This window comes from Rana temporaria, chromosome 4, assembly GCF_905171775.1.
Source record: "Rana temporaria chromosome 4, aRanTem1.1, whole genome shotgun sequence".
NCBI classification, from domain to species: Eukaryota; Metazoa; Chordata; class Amphibia; order Anura; family Ranidae; genus Rana; species Rana temporaria.
The window spans coordinates 356,228,960-356,245,017 of record NC_053492.1 but is presented as its reverse complement, the minus strand read 5'-3'; the positions used below and the strand labels follow the sequence as shown (position 1 = coordinate 356,245,017).

The 16,058-nt window shown below is 40.9% G+C and overlaps 1 protein-coding gene across 2 annotated transcripts in view; it reads left to right on the top strand.

The window, feature by feature from the left end:
* STRN (striatin) overlaps window positions 1-16,058 on the top strand; it is a 159,954-nt gene that overhangs the window by 72,325 nt on the left and 71,571 nt on the right. For both annotated transcript variants that reach the window (XM_040350860.1, XM_040350861.1), the window contains exons 4-7: window positions 10,961-11,042; window positions 11,448-11,615; window positions 13,640-13,775; window positions 15,712-15,847. In XM_040350860.1, coding sequence (XP_040206794.1) covers window positions 10,961-11,042; window positions 11,448-11,615; window positions 13,640-13,775; window positions 15,712-15,847 — 522 coding nt within the window. The remainder of the gene's footprint in view (window positions 1-10,960; window positions 11,043-11,447; window positions 11,616-13,639; window positions 13,776-15,711; window positions 15,848-16,058) is intronic.

Below are 16,058 nucleotides of genomic sequence, written 5' to 3'. Positions count from 1 at the left end.
GTATCCTGTTCATGAAAGTAGGGTGGATGTAGGACCAATGTAGGATAAATGTAGGACCAATGTAGCAGAGCAAAGTAGGATGAAAGTAGTGTAGTAGTGTGAACCCAGCCTCACACCTGAGATCTTGTAACACTAATGAGTCACGTGCCCTGGAGGAGGGAGAATGGTTAATTGGCACAATTTTTACATTTCACTTAGGGGTGTACTCACTTTTGTTGCCAGTGGTTTAGACATTAATGGCTGTGTGAGTTATTTTGAGGGGACAGCAAATGTACACTGTTATACAAGCTGTACACTCACTACTTTACATTGTAGCAAAGTGTTGTTTCTTCAGTGTTGTCGCATGAAAAGATATAATAAAATATTTACAAAAATGGGAGGGTGTACCCACTCTTGAGATACTGTGTATGTATAAAATATGTGTGATTCCGCATTTCCGTCCAGCTGTCCCTGACTCCTGCGCATGGCAATCGGAGGTTCCAGGCCAATGATATATAGCCAGAACCCGCCGATCATCGGAGCGAGTGATGGGAGAGAGCTTTGTGTATATAAACAACAAAATAGGGAATTAAAAACCGGAACATTGCTTAGTAAAATCAACACACCTTTACACAGTAAACAGTGTTAGGCACGGATTTAATTCTTTGCCCCCTGATGTTAACCTCTTCCCAGCCAGTGTCATTAGTACAGAGTTAGTGTATATTAGCACTGATCACTGTATTAGTGGCAGTTAGATAGTTCCCACAAAGTGTCCGTGTCAGATTGCCTGCCATCCCACTAGAGGTTGCTGATCACCGCCATTACTAGTATAAAGAAAAATTCCGGTATATATACCATAGTTTGTAAATGCTATAACTTTCATTCAAACCATCAATATACACTTATTGGGATTTTTTTGTAGCAGAACACATTTTGGCTTACATGTATGAAAAAATTTGATGTTTTAACATTCTTTTCTTTTGGGTATGTTTTAATAACCAAAAGTAAAAAAAAATGTTTTTTTCCCTAAAACGTGTGCCCTTTTGTGTGTATAGGCCAAAAAATCCAAAGCCCATTGGTGATCAAATGCCACCAAAATAAAGGTCTATATGTAGAAGATGATGATATAAACTTTGCATATAGCATTATATGACCGTGCAATCGACACTTAAAGTAGCGCTGTACCCAACAGCAAACAATGGCCTGGTCATGAAGGGGTAAAACCTTCTGGAGCTGAAGTGGTTACATAGTTAGTCAGGTTGAAAAAAGACACAAGTCCATCCAGTTCAACCACAAAAAAATAAACAAACAAAATAAACACAATACAATCCCATACACCCAACTCCATACCCACAGTTGATCCAGAGGAAGGCAAAAAACCCCAGCAGAGCATGATCCAATTTGCTACAGCAGGGGAAAAAATTCCCTCCTGATCCCCGAGAGGCAATCGGATTTACCCTGGATCAACTTTACCTACAAATCTTAGTACTCGGTTATTTTATGTACATTTAGGAAAGAATCCAGGCCTTTCTTAAAGCAATCTACTGAGCTGGCCAGAACCACCTCTGGAGGGAGTCTGTTCCACATTTTCACAGCTCTTACTGTGAAAAAACCATTCCGTATTTGGAGGTGAAATCTCTTTTCCTCTAGACGTAAAGAGTGCCCCCTTGTCCTCAGTGTTGACCGTAAAGTGAATAACTTAACACCAAGTACACTGTATGGACCTCTTATATATTTGTACATGTTGATCATATCCCCCCCTTATTCTCCTCTTCTCAAGAGTGAATAGATTTAGTTCTTCTAATCTTTCCTCATAGCTGAGCTCCTCCATGCCTCTTATCAGTTTGGTTGCTCTTCTCTGCACTTTCTCCAGTTCTTCGATATCCTTTTTGAGAACTGGTGCCCAAAACTGAACTGCATATTCCAGATGAGGTCTTACTAATGATTTGTACAGGGGCAAAATTATATCTCTGTCTCTGGAGTCCATACCTCTCTTAATACAAGAAAGGACTTTGCTCGCTTTGGAAACCGCAGCTTGGCATTGCATGCCATTATTGAGCTTATGATCAACTAAAACCCCCAGATCCTTCTCCACTACAGATCCCCCCTGGTTAAGCCCTGGTTCACACCAGTGCAGTTTTGTAGTCGCGATACTGCAGCGTGACCTTCAAAGCAGTTTGATTTCATGTGCAGTTTGCTGATATCTGTGCAATTATAGTGCAGGAACCTTTTTTTCAATGTTGCTGTGACTTGAATCGCAGCAATTTGACCGATTCCATTGCCTCAAATGGGGTGCGACTTGTCATGGGACTTTGAACTGTCAAGTCGCATTGGTGTAAACCAGGGCTTAGAAAGTACTTGCTTATCCCAGAGTTCAGCTTTGAATTTTGCTGTTACAACTTGTGAGAATACAGAGCAACACAAAAATCAAGGTTTGAGTTGTTTAACGACTTCAGCCCCGTCAGATTTTACCCCCCCCCCCCCCCTTATGACAAGATTGTTTTTGCGATACGGCACTTTGTCGCTTTAACATTTGCTTGGTCGTGCAAAACACTGTACCCAAACAAAATTGAATCCCCCCCCCCCCCCCCCCCCCACAAATGGAGCTTTCTTTTAGTGGTATTTGGTCACCTCTGCGGTTTCTATTTTTTGAGCTATAAACCAAAAAAGACTGATTTAAAAAAAAAAAAGCAATATGTTTTACTTTTTGCTATAATATCCCCAAAAAAATATATATAAAAAAACAAATTTCATCCTCTGTTTAGGCCGATATGTATTCTTCTACATATTTTTGGTAAAAAAAATCGCAGTGTGTGTGTATTGATTGGTTTGCGCAAAAGTTATCGCGATCGGACTCCTTTGACACTATTTTGGGACCATTGACATTTATACAGTGATCAGAGCTAAAAATAGCCACTGATTACTGTATAAAGGGGTTAAACACTAGGGAGATCAAGGGGTTAAGTGTGTTCCCTCAGCATGTTCTAACTGTAGGGGGGTGGGCTACCACTGACATGACGGAGATCACTGCTCCCGATCACTGGGAGCAGTAGATCCCTGTCGAGTCACTAGGCAGGACAAGGAAATGCTTTGTGTACGTTACATTTCCCTGTTCTGCCTCTCCTCACCGAGATCGTGGGCCTCCGGCGGACATATCACCTGCCCAGATGCTTCTACAAATAACGTACCTTTTTTCTATTGCATTTTATCCATGTTTTTCTTTTTTTTTTTTTTTTACTGAATCAAACACACATTTGCTGTCTCTGACTGAGCTCACTAAGCCGCTGTTTTTGTTTAAGTCTTTCAGACAGTAAGAAAAGGCTTCCGTGTTGCAGCAGGAATAGATTGAGCTTTATCAGCAACTAAATCATATCATGCCTCCACTTTACAATAGATCTTATGCTTTTTCAATAATGTGCGCTGGTCTGAGTGACGAAAAATTCATTTTGTTTAAATTCATGGCCTGAAACCCTGCTGTAGAAAAATTTGAGATACAGTTGAACTTGGTTTATGACTAAAGTGCACAACGAGTGTTTGTGAAAGACGAGCAACTTTTTTTTTTTTTTTTTTACATTCTCAGTTTGCGCGTGTTGAATCGCAACACAAGCAGAATTCATGCTAATGAGGTGTGCAGTACCGCTTTTTGCCAGAGGTGCGGGGCACCAGTGACACTCAGAACGGTTCCCAAGTGTTTCCGAGATCAGCCAAGCTGTCCTCGAGTATTTCCAAGGCTTTCCGGTGCCCCCACCTCTGGCCACATGCGATTATTAATAGCATGCCATAGAAGTCAATGCGGAACAAATACCTTTTCCATTGACTTCTATGGGGAAACATGCTTTGATATGCGGGTGCTTTGGATTACCAGCATTCTCCTGGAACAGATTGTGCTCGTAATCCAAGGTTCCACTGTAAAAAACTATATTTTTGTGTACACTATATTGTCAACAGTATTGGGACACCTGCCTGTAGTCACACATGAACTTTAATGGCAAGTTCATGTGCGTGTAAAGGCAGGCATCACAATATTTTTGACAATATTTTCTGTGTGTGTGTAATAGGTAGAGAGATATATAGATATACATCTACTGCTCCAAAAAATTGAAGGAACGCTTTTGAATCGGAACTCCTGGGATATTGATCTGGTCACTTAAGTAGCAGAGGGGGAGGGGTGTATACAGCGTTTTTTTTTTAATCAGTTTCAGCTGCTTTGCTGTTAATTGAAATTAACAAAAGCTGCACTAGATGGGCAATAATGAGACGACCTCCAAAACAGGAATGGTTTTTCAGGTGGAGGTGTCTGACATTTTTTTTTTCCCTACTCATCTTTTCTGACAGTTTTTCACTAGTTTTGCATTTGGCTTGGGTCAGTGTCACTACTGGTAGCACGAGGCGATACTTGGACCCTAAAAAGGTTGCACAGGCAGTCCAACTCCTCCAGGATGGCACATCAATACATGTCCTTGCCAGAAGGTTTGCCGTGTCTCCCAGCACAGTCTCAAGAGCATGGAGGAGATTCCAGGAGAGAGGCAGTTACTCTAGGAGAGCTGGACAGAGCCGTAGAAGGTCCTTAACCCATAAGCAGGACCAGTATCTGCTCCTTTGTGCAGGATCAGAATGAGCACTGCCAGAGCCCTACAAAATGATCTCCAGCAGGCCACTGGTGTGAATGTCTCTGACCAAACAATCAGAAACAGACTTCATGGGGGTGGCCTGAGGGCCCGACTTCCTCTAATGTGCTCTGTGCTCACTTGGGACACTGTGGAGATCGATTGGCATTTTCCATTTAACACCAGAATTGGCAGGTCCGCCCACTGGTCCCCCTTGCTTTTCGCAGATCGGAGCAGGTTTACTCTGAGCATATGTGACAGACGTGAAAGGGTCTGAAGAAGCCGCGGAGAACTTTATGCTGCCTGTAACATCGCTCAGCATGACTAGTTTGGTGGTGGGTCAGTGATGGTCTGGGGAGGCATATCCATGGAGGGATGCCCAGACCTCTACAGGCTACACTATGGCACCCTGACTGCCATTAGGTATCGGGATAAAATCCTTGCATCCATTGTCGGACCATACGCTGGGGCAGTGGGTCCTGGGTTCCTCCTGGTGCACGACAATGCCCAGCCTCATGTGGCGAGAGTATGCAGCCAGTTCCTGGAGGATGAAAAAATTGATACCATTGAATGCCCCCCAGGCTCACCTGACCTAAATCCAAAAGAACACCTCTGGGACATTATGTTTCGGTCCATCCGGTGCCGCCAGGTTGCACCTCAGTCTGTTCAGGAGCTCAGTGATGCTCTGGTCCAGATCTGGGAGGAAATACCCCAGGACACCATCCGTTGTCTCATTAGAAGCATGCCCTTTTGTTATCAGGCATGCATACAAGCACTTGGGGCCATATTAACTACTGAGGACCGTTTTGAGTTGTTGCAATGAAATTTCAGCAAAATGGACAAGTTTCTGCATATTTTTTTTCAGTTTGATTTTCGGGGTGTCGTTGAATTTAGCCCTCTGTAGGTGGATAGTTTTCATTTCCATCAAATGATGTGCCATCCTTTCATTCCTAACACATTACCCAATCCATATCAGTATAGATATCCAGCATGAGATTTTTCCCCTTTGAAATCTGATATGTTTTCAAGGTGTCCCTTTAACTTTTTTTGAGCATCTCTATCTACACAGTGAGAGAAAACCTTAGTAAATGTCCGAAAAACACAAAGAAGACCCCTATAGTCCACGCCAGGAGGGCTAGCAGGGTTCTATAAACAAGATAAAAATAAAAGAATAACAAAGTCCAAAGGAAAATGTGACATCCACCCTGGTGAAGCTGAATCCCAATATGGATCTTAAGGATAGTGGCATGCAGCTGAAGACCTCCACCACACGTGTATGCAAGTCCGCTTACCAGATATAAATGGTCCCTTGTTGAGAGGAGACCAGAAACAGCATGTAGTACTTGGCAAAACAGCTAGGCTCGATGAGAGAGGCAGGCAGTACAATTTGGGTCATCCAAAAGTGGCTCCAACGGCGATGGTCACATGCACACAAGAAGAGACATAGATGCCTCGATAGTGTAAAATCACTTAAAAATGTATTTAAACAAAATAGTAAGAAAACAACTCACATTTTGCAGTTTAAAAAACGGCCTCAAACCTGCAGCTCCGGCCGGCAGCATGCAGGTAAACCCGTATAGTATCGAGTAGTCCGATGGGGTGATGGCAGTGTCCAAAGGGTGCCCTTTGAGAAAGTGCTTTGACACGAAACTAGTCAGGGCGTACCGAGTGGCACACTGTCAGGGCGTACCGAGTGGCACACTGCCATCACCCCATTGGACTACTAGACGGTTGTCACCCTTTTAGGCCCCTTTTCACACATGCCTTCTGTTTCATCAGTTCAGTCACGTTTTTTCGGCGCAAGTAACTGATCAGTTTGACATCGGTTTATCAGTGTTTTTTTTTTTTTTTTTTTTTTTTTTTTTACTATTTTAATTGCTATCACATTGGGGACCAATGGTCCCCAATGTGATAGCAGGTAAGTGACAGGCCCTCTTTGGGAGGGGGGCAGTTTGTGCAAGGAAAGGGACAGGACAAGAGCAATATATTTAGTGAGGGAGCAGTCTGTACAGACGGGCTCCCCCACTTGCCAGCGCTGACTATAACTGTCAGATTTTTTTCCCTTTTTATTCTGGAGTTGTCATTTTTTGAGAGGGAGAGAGAAGAGATGTGCATATATAGTGAAGGAGCAGTCTGTGATGACAGGCTCCCTCACTTGCGGACGCTGTCATTGTCGGCTTGAAGAGGAAATGGGATGTATTCGTGTTTGGACGGCTAACATCCTAAACATACAAAAGGTTTGTACGCCTATACCATAGTGCTGGATTGGTGCAGCACTTTTTAGGCAGAAATGGTCATAAAGATAATTTTATAGTAAAAGGCAATATAATGCCACTTTTATAACATTTTTATATATAGACATAAAGGCAAATGTAAAACATATAGTACAAAATTAGAAAAAATGGTGGTACATCAAAACATATTTGTCGAACCCAAGAAAAGGACATTATGCCCTGTGCTGCTGTGGCCAGTTAATAGAGATTTCTTGCGTATAGCCCAACATGTTTCAGGATGAACAATGTGTATTCCTTCAGGGAAGATTATGTCTGGGTGACTTTAATTTTCTTTGTCTGAAATGTAAACGTAGTCGCATGATAATCACACTGTAAAGCACGGTTTGAACATGGCAAGCAATGTAAGAGTATAAATTTGGTAATATAATATATGTAACCATTCTAATACTCACATGATGATCCACAGTTCAATAAACAAAATAAACACAAGGAATAAAATCAATGGGGACACCCAAAGTGACTGAAGCAGTCTGCAGAGCAGCAGATGGGTGAGCGTACATCCCAGGATGAGCAAGTTGCAAAAATCTACAAGAAACGCCTTGTAGGCTACACCAGCCAAAAAAGTATCAATATCTAATGCAATTGGAAGAGCGCATTAACACATACTACGTAAACATCAGCAGACAGGATGAATGTTTCATAGAAATAAGATGGGGGGGAATCGGGTATCTCATCACCCCACCATACATTACCTTTCAACACACCAATGCAGATAACTCCACAATGGCAGCAATGCTCAATCAGAGACATGCCTGTCAGGTGTCTCTTCTTATATAGGGAGTATTCCTCCGAGAGAGCCAATAAGCCGTGGGAAGGAGGTGCTGTTACCCTGACATCAAAGATGCCAATCGGGGGTTCCAAGGACAAGGGAAAAGGCAGTTCACTGATGCAAGGGTGCGCTGCGTAGCCCCGCTCATTGAGCGGGATAACGTCATGCATCAAAGCGTCACCGTGCTAAGTATTCCCCAACAGCGTCATATGATGCGGCGGGGATGGGTAGGAGCTCCGCCCAGCAAAAAGGCTGTGTGGATAGCAGGAAGTGGAAACCCTAGATCTGGGGGTCATGATAGTCATAGTGGGCAATTAATGATTCAAAAACCTCAGTGGAGAAACATACAAGGACAAACAAGCTGTGATTGATTAAACAAAAATTATATACATAGGAAAAAGCAAACAGGGAAAGGAAGAAAAAATATAACATATGAATAGGGAATGAAAATAGCCAAGGACCGGGTTCATCAAAATCCAGGCACCCGGTCGCAATTGCGACTAGAATTGGCGCCTGGGGAAGGAAGCTTAAGCCTGCAGAAGCTTACTTCTGTGATCTGGCGCCATCTTGCGGTGGCCATTGGCATGACAAGTAAACCAGAAATTCTAATGGAGCTTCCCCAGTGTTTTCACTGCCATCTCCTTCCCTCTAATTAGAACCCCCAAAAATTATATATATTTTTTATTCTAACACCCTAGAGAATAAAATGGCGGTCGTTGCAATACTTTCTGTCGCACCGTATTTGCGCAGCGGTCTTGCAAGCGCACTTTTTTGGGCAACCATACACTTTTTTAATAAACAAATAAGACCACAGTGAAGTTAGCCCAATTTTTATATATATATATATATATATATATATATATATATATATATATATATATATATATATATATATATATATATATATATATATATATAGTGAAAGATAATGTTACGCCGAGTAAATTGATACCCAACATGTCACGCTTCAAAATTGCGTCGTGGAATGGCGACAAACTTTTACCCTTCAAAATCTCCATAGGCGACGTTTAAAAAATTCTACAGGTTGCATGTTTTGAGTTAGAGGAGGTCTAGGGCTGGAATTATTGCTCTCGCTCTACCAATCATGGCGATACCTCACATGTGTGGTTTGAACACCGTTTACATATATGGGCCCAACTCACGTATGCGTTCACTTCTGTGCGCGAGCTTAGTGGGACAGGGCGCGTTTTCTGGCTCCTAACTTTTTTAGCTGGCTCTTGGATTCCAAGCAAATTTGTCAAACCCTGGCCAAGGATATAGAATTTCAGGGACGAGCAGATGTAAAATGAAGATTAATTAAAGAATTCTGTATATGGTATTATATTTGGCATGGGGGTCCCAGGATGTCATAGCATAGGGGCACACAGCAATGTCGCAAAGCATTAATTCCTTTTGGAGTTCAAGACTCTCAATCCCAGAAATTAGAGGTTTAACTCGCATTCCCCTGACACAAAACCAGGGAGGAAAGGCTTGCAGTTAAATGCCTATTGAGGTTGCCATCTCTGTGGCTAGGATGTAGGCGATCCAAGGCCAGAAAATGTACTTTGGGGATAGACGCAGCATGGACTGAGGCCATGTGTCGACCAATGGGTACGTCAGGATCACGTTTGCGTATACTTAATATATGTTGATATATGCGTCTCCAGAATTTATAGTTTTCCCGACATAGTAACATTTACAGTCGCAAGAGAGTAGATATACCACGGTGGGGGTCCTGCAATTTACATACTGTATTTAGGGTGAAAAGTGTGGCCATTGTGTAACTAAATATTTTTGATATATTGGCAGTAGGCACATCCCCTGCAAGGGAAAATGCCTAAAGTTTTACACATGTCACCTCTTGAAGCCCTATATTCACTTGATACCAGCTTGTCGCCTACAGAGGGGGCCCTCCTGTAGGTGACAGCTGGTACCGCTGACACAAAAGGAGCAAGCAAAGAATCCATAACAAGCAGATGCCAATACTTGTTTAGGATACGTCTAAGTAATTTGCTTGTGTTGTGTAAAGTAGGTAGTGATGACATGTGTTGTGTCATCATTTACAAGTTTTAAGGGGTGAATAGCTTAATTGTTTTCTGATCTGCTTTTTTGAGGGTAGACTTGGAGTATCCTCTCCTCTCCCAAAGTGTTTCTTGTGGATGTTTGCAGCTTGTTAATCCTGGGATGTACGCCACCCATCTGCTGCTCTGCGGACTGCTTCAGTTGCTTTGCGACATCCCCATTGATTTTACTCTTTATGTTTCCTTTTATTGTTTGTTGTACAGTGGATCATCATGTTAGTATTGGAATGGTTACGTATATTATATACCAAATTTATACTCTTATATTGCTTGCTATGTTCACATCGTGCTTTAAAAAGTAGTTTCTGTACTACTTTTTGCAATTTCGGCCCACGATTTACATTGACATCTGTACAGAAACATGCAGATGTCTCTGTAATCGTGGCCGAAATCAGTACTGTCAGCGGGAGTGAAATTGTGCGACTTTAGCTGAACTTGCACAGCTTCAATCCCGCAGCCCAGTGTAAACCTGGGTTTAGAGGCTACATTCGTTCGCCACGGTCCAACTCTGTAAGAATGTGGTGATCTTTACAAAAATGCGGCGTCGCTCTGATTAGAGCGATTTCATTGCCAGCAAATGCTGCCGATTTGACAATTCCAATCGCACCAGGGTGAATAGAATGCTGTATCACAGGAGCAAAAGGGAATTTGCAGCCTGGGAGGTAGTAAAATGCACTTGTCGGTGAATAGTGAATGAGCTCTGAAGCACCTCCAGCCCATCTCCAATGCAAAAAGAATGCACCTGAAAACAAGCTGCATTAGCCCAAAGCCTATTGACACAGATCTTTATGGTCCTATCATAGGGGCACTTTTGGGTAAGAGGGTCAGAGATCGACAATACTGTGCTTCTCCTCTCCCCTGACATTTCTCTCCCCCCACCCCCAGTTTTTATTTAAATGCCTGTAACCCCCATCTATGAGTTTATGAAATGATGTGCAAAGTCAGCAGCCAAGGTATTCTGCACTTTGCATCCTACATGAAAGGAACAAAAGGTAGAACTTGTCTGTAGATTTCATCTGGAAAAATAAATGTATTTTATTGCCTTCTAGTAGGCTGAGTTTATTGGGCCCTTCCTGCCTTTTATTATAAAGATGCACTTATTTAGTTTTTTATTTATCTATGCTCCTATACTCTCAACTGATCAGATGAGAAACAAAAACAGATACAGTACTAGTTGTTAAGTCTTAGTACTTTGAAATCAGACGTTCAGAATTCATGTTCTTTTCTTAGATGAAACAAATGAGGCGGATGTCCAACCACCACAACAGAACAGCCAGTTTATATGGAAACAGAGTCGACAGTTACTAAGGCAGTAAGTAGTTTCTATATTCGACTGATCTGACTGACCTAAAAAAAGTTAATTTGTGATTTATTTTTTTATTTTTCTCTTTTGGTTTTTGATCATGGAATCTTTGCTACCATCATTTTTGTATATGTTCAAGTGTATTCCTGTCATTTGTTTTCTTTTCCCTCTCCTTTGCCCATCATCCAGTGAATAAAGAATTGTACCAGTTACTACTTTCCTTTGTCCAGTGACTGTAGAGGCTGGTACAGACAACCCTTGTAACTGGTAGCAGATGGTTTATTAGCCAATACAGTGCTGCACTATGTCTCATCATTGTGTCCATTTAAAGTGCTGCTGGAAGGTTTGGCACGGTTGTGATCTTTTACAAGGAAAATCTATATAGATTATTGTATAAGCCTTGTTTCTCTGTAGGTATTTGCAAGAGGTCGGCTACACAGACACCATATTGGAAGTGAAGTCAAAGCGGGTTCGTGCTTTGTTAGGCCTTTCTGCTGATTCTTCAGACAGACTTACAGATACAAATCAAGACTCAATGGTCAATGGCACAGAGACCGAGCTTCCCAATCCTCTCATCATAGGGTAAGTTATAGTTCACTTTCAGATGTACTACTTTTATTTTACTCAAACTAACTACACCAGCAAGTTAGGGAGAAAAACTGATGTGGCAAAAATTAACAGAATAGAAATCATAAATCCATTTTTGTTGCACCTTTTTGTTTTATTATGCACTGATATGTATCTAGTTAACTTTTTATCTTATTCTCCGGTGCGCTGAGATCTTTACAAAAATGTTTAAAATATAAAAACCATGTTTATTCAATTGGAAACTAAACTGTCAATGCTCTACAATATTCATAAGGGTGCAAACTAGACTAGAATACTAAACTTTATTTTCCAGCTGATTTATTCTGCAGTAAAGGTGGCTGTAACTACTAGAAAGAGTAGATAAAAGCCATATTTATGTACTTTTTTGCCATTTAAAACCCATGCACAAGTATGATTCACCTTCAGTGAATATGTATTGAATGTCCTACGCATTGCTTTTCAAATATTCCCCTTGCAACACTGACATGGCAAGTATCTATACCCTAATTATTTTATATATATATATATATATATATATATATATATATATATATATATATATATAAATAATGTAATGTTAGATCATGCTAGATATCTCTGTTGGAGAGATTTCCCTCACTTTCTGGTAGGGACAATGTTCTAGCAGAAGTTCAGATAATCTTCAACAGGGAAACTGACAAAGGTTGATGGAGGTTCTAGCATTCCCATGTTTTATCTAAAAACAAAAGTGTGTTCCAGTTGGAAACATTTAAAAAAGTTATTCCTTTATCGGTGCTTTATAATAACGGAAATGTGCTGCCTGTTTAACTTTTTTTTTTTTTTTTGTCAAAAATATTACTTCATATGGCTTTGCGGCATTATTTACCAGACCCTATTGCATTCACATGTCAGCCTGCACGTATGTGGTGCACCTTTTTGACAGCAAATCCAATTTTATATCCTCAAATGCAACGTTATAGTAACCGAGTTACTGTCCTGTTACCGTACACATGCCAATGCTGTTGAACTTCTTCTAGGCAAATAAGCTACAAAAAAAATGCTGGTCATAAAGGGGTTGTTGGACCTGTACATTGTAAAGCATGTCTTTACTGGCCTGTTGGATAGTCTTGTTTAAGCCCCATGTTTCTGCTCAAATTTGCTCAGAAAGCTTTTTGCCGCATACAAGTTGCAGTAGATTAGATTAGTGTTAGTGGATTAGGTTAATTGCAGTTTAATGGTGCAAATACTTAGGATTGCAGCAAATAATTTCTTTTGGTATTTTTGTTCAGGTTGTTTCACAATACCAACCATTTTAACACGGTTGTGAATCTGTTTTCTAGTATATAGAAGTAAACAAAAATATGATTGGGGTGAGCATCATCAAAGATAAATGAACTTGGTTAGGTGGAATGTTTTCTTTAATTCTTCATTGTTGTGTGTCTTTTTTTTTTTTTTTTTTTTTGCTGCACTGCACACTTTGTTAGGCTTTCCTAGCTAGGCGCCTTTTATTCCTCTTCAGTATTCTCCTAATATTGTCAGTTCATTTATAGTCCAAGCTCCTTGGATTCATTTTCCTTATAATCTTTTATTTAAGTGATTGCAGTTGCTGAGCTGAAGGTGGTTATCGAGCCTAGCTAGGTAGGAGACTGAAGAGGACTTGACAAACCATAATTAAAGGTTCATTTGATTGGCATCTACTTTTCAGTCGCATACAAATTGCAAGAAGTTTTAATGTGGTAGAATGTTGTCCTTTATAAATATACATTTAAATCAATCCTTCCGAAGTATAATATCTTGTGTTCCCTACCTCCCGCATCTATTGCCAAGATTGGCTATTTTCATTTTACAGTTCACCACACACACTTGTATTAAAAAACTGAAGAATAATTTGATTTGTTTAGGAATACATTAGTAACGTCAGCCTCTGGTTTCTTTTTTTTGTGCAAAGTTATGATTTCAGTATAAATTTTAGATTGACTTAGATGAAAGGTATTGTAAACATTGCCAATTAGACGTTTGTTGTTTTCATCTGAAAATAGGAAACCAGATATGACAGACTCTGCTTCTGTTCTCGAGACCTTTAAATTTCTGGAAAATGCTGCAGCTGAGTTTAGCGATGAAGAGGATGATGAAGAAAATGACGGCAGAGACAAGACTGTGATTGATGCTGCAACGGTGAGCCACCTTACCTTTAAGCACCTGAACAAGGCGTAAACAAGCATTACTTGTATCGGCCATTTTCATAACAAAAAAAAAATAACAGATATAGATTTTCTGTATCCAGTCAAAATGGCAAGCTGAAAATCATTGTAAATTGGTAAAATGTAAAACAATGAGCATACATGATTATACATAGTCTATCAAGCGGTGCTTACCCTCCTCCCCTTTCTCGGTTTAAAGTGATATTAAACGCACATACAGTTAAATTCATATTGTCCCTTCTATTTCTGTATATGGATGATGGCATTGTAATTTAAACATCTAATTACCTTTTTCCTAAATGATATACAGCTGTCACATGACCCTGCCCTTACCCAGTCTGTCTGCAGGGAAACATAAGCAAGAGGAGCTTCTAGTCCTCTACTGCTGGTCATATGTTCAAGATAAAAACAAAAAAACTGCCTTCGTAACATGAAGTAAAATTAAATGACATCAAACTGTTTTAAATTGTCATATATTTCAAATTGGATCTTTATTATTTTGTGGAAATAACATTGTGTGGATGGAATTCCCCTCCAGCCTGTGGCTTGGCATGAGGGAGGTAAAGCCTCCATTAATCTACATGTAATATCCCACCTAGAGGTCGACCGATATATCGGCCGGCTAATATATTGGCCGATATTTGGCCATTTTTGATAAATCGACATTGGACGATTATTATCAAAATTAGGCCGATATTTAACACTGACTGCCGCTCCTCTTCCCTTCTCCACACTCAGCGGCTTTGGCACGCATCAAGCGCCCGCGCTGAGTGTGTGAAACTGACAAGTAACAGAGAGAGAGGAGCTGTCAGAAATTAAGCTCGATGTCGGGGGTGAGCGGGACCCGGCCAGGGTGGGACCCAGCAGCTACAGCCAATGGGATGGTATCTGGGCGGGCCGCTACATGTATGTGGCCTTGCCCCCTTTCTTAAGCAGCCCAATCATTGGCTGGTGTAATATAGCTGCCAGGTCTCGCCCACACCGGCCGGGTCCCTCCCACCCCCACATCGAGCTCAATTCTGACAGCACTCTCTCTCTCTCCTCTGTGTTACTTGTCAGTTTCACATACGGTTACACTTGGCTCAGTGTGAAACCTGTCAGTGCCACCTGTCAGTGTCACCGCCAATCAGTGCCACCTGCCAGTGCCATCTGTCAGTTCCAAACCAGTGCCATCTGCTAGTGCCACCAACCAGTGCCATCTGTCAGTTCCAAACCAGTGCCACCTGCCAGTGCCTCCTGTACTGAGGACATCAAATGTGTGCTGGAGTGGAGTGGGTGAGTGTTTGGTATTTTAGGCCGATAAAGAAAACAGCCCCAATTTCTAAATGTTGGCATCGGCCAGAGAAAAAGCCATATCGGTCGACCTCTAATCCCACCTCAAATGGAAATTGGGTGATCCAAATTGGGAATTCCAAAACTAAAAAAAAAAGGTCTTTAGTTATACTTGTAAGGCACAAAAGGGAGAACAAATGAAATGCCAATGTTCTTGTACACACAAACGTGTAAGGAATAGAATTTTCTTTACAAAATACCTTTTTGAAATGAAGGCTTTATCTGGTGCCCTCAGACTGTGGTAGCAAAGTTTTATTGTGATTTTTCTGTGGTCTGTAAAGCTCCAGTTTTCAATAGGCAGTGGAAGTTGTAAGATAGTCGCATATATTTTTATTTTTTCCTTCGTTTTGAGCTTTCCTAATGTTTTTCATTATATAAAGGAGCTGTAAAGTACAATCACTGTGATGCAATGCTTAAAGCACAGTATTTTTTTGTCTTTTACATAGAAATACAAACTGTATATAGAAGTATGTTTTAAGACCTTAACCAACATTGATTAAAGTATATACCCAATTTTGTGTCATTATACATATTTATGTTCTTTTTAAAATAGTGGCATCATTGCATATTTTTTGTAGATTGTAAGGAGAAGAGTTATACCTGATCCCAATGAAGACCGGGACACAGAAGAGGCTTTGAAGGAGTTTGACTTTTTGGTATCTGACGATACTGATGGAGGAGAATCAAGAAGTGCGGGTGATGGCACTGAGTGGGGTAAGGCTGTTGATTTTTCTCCTTGTGTTCTGTATTCTTTATGAATGCAAGTTTTTTGGATGGGTTCACACTTTTGCGAATTGGATGCGGTTTTCCATTAGCAGGAGATTTTGACCTGCTCTCTATGGTATGCTACCGACCACCTATATGACATAATCTCTCCCCTGTCCTATCTTGGCCACCTCTGTTTACAACAGCTCAGGCTCATCAT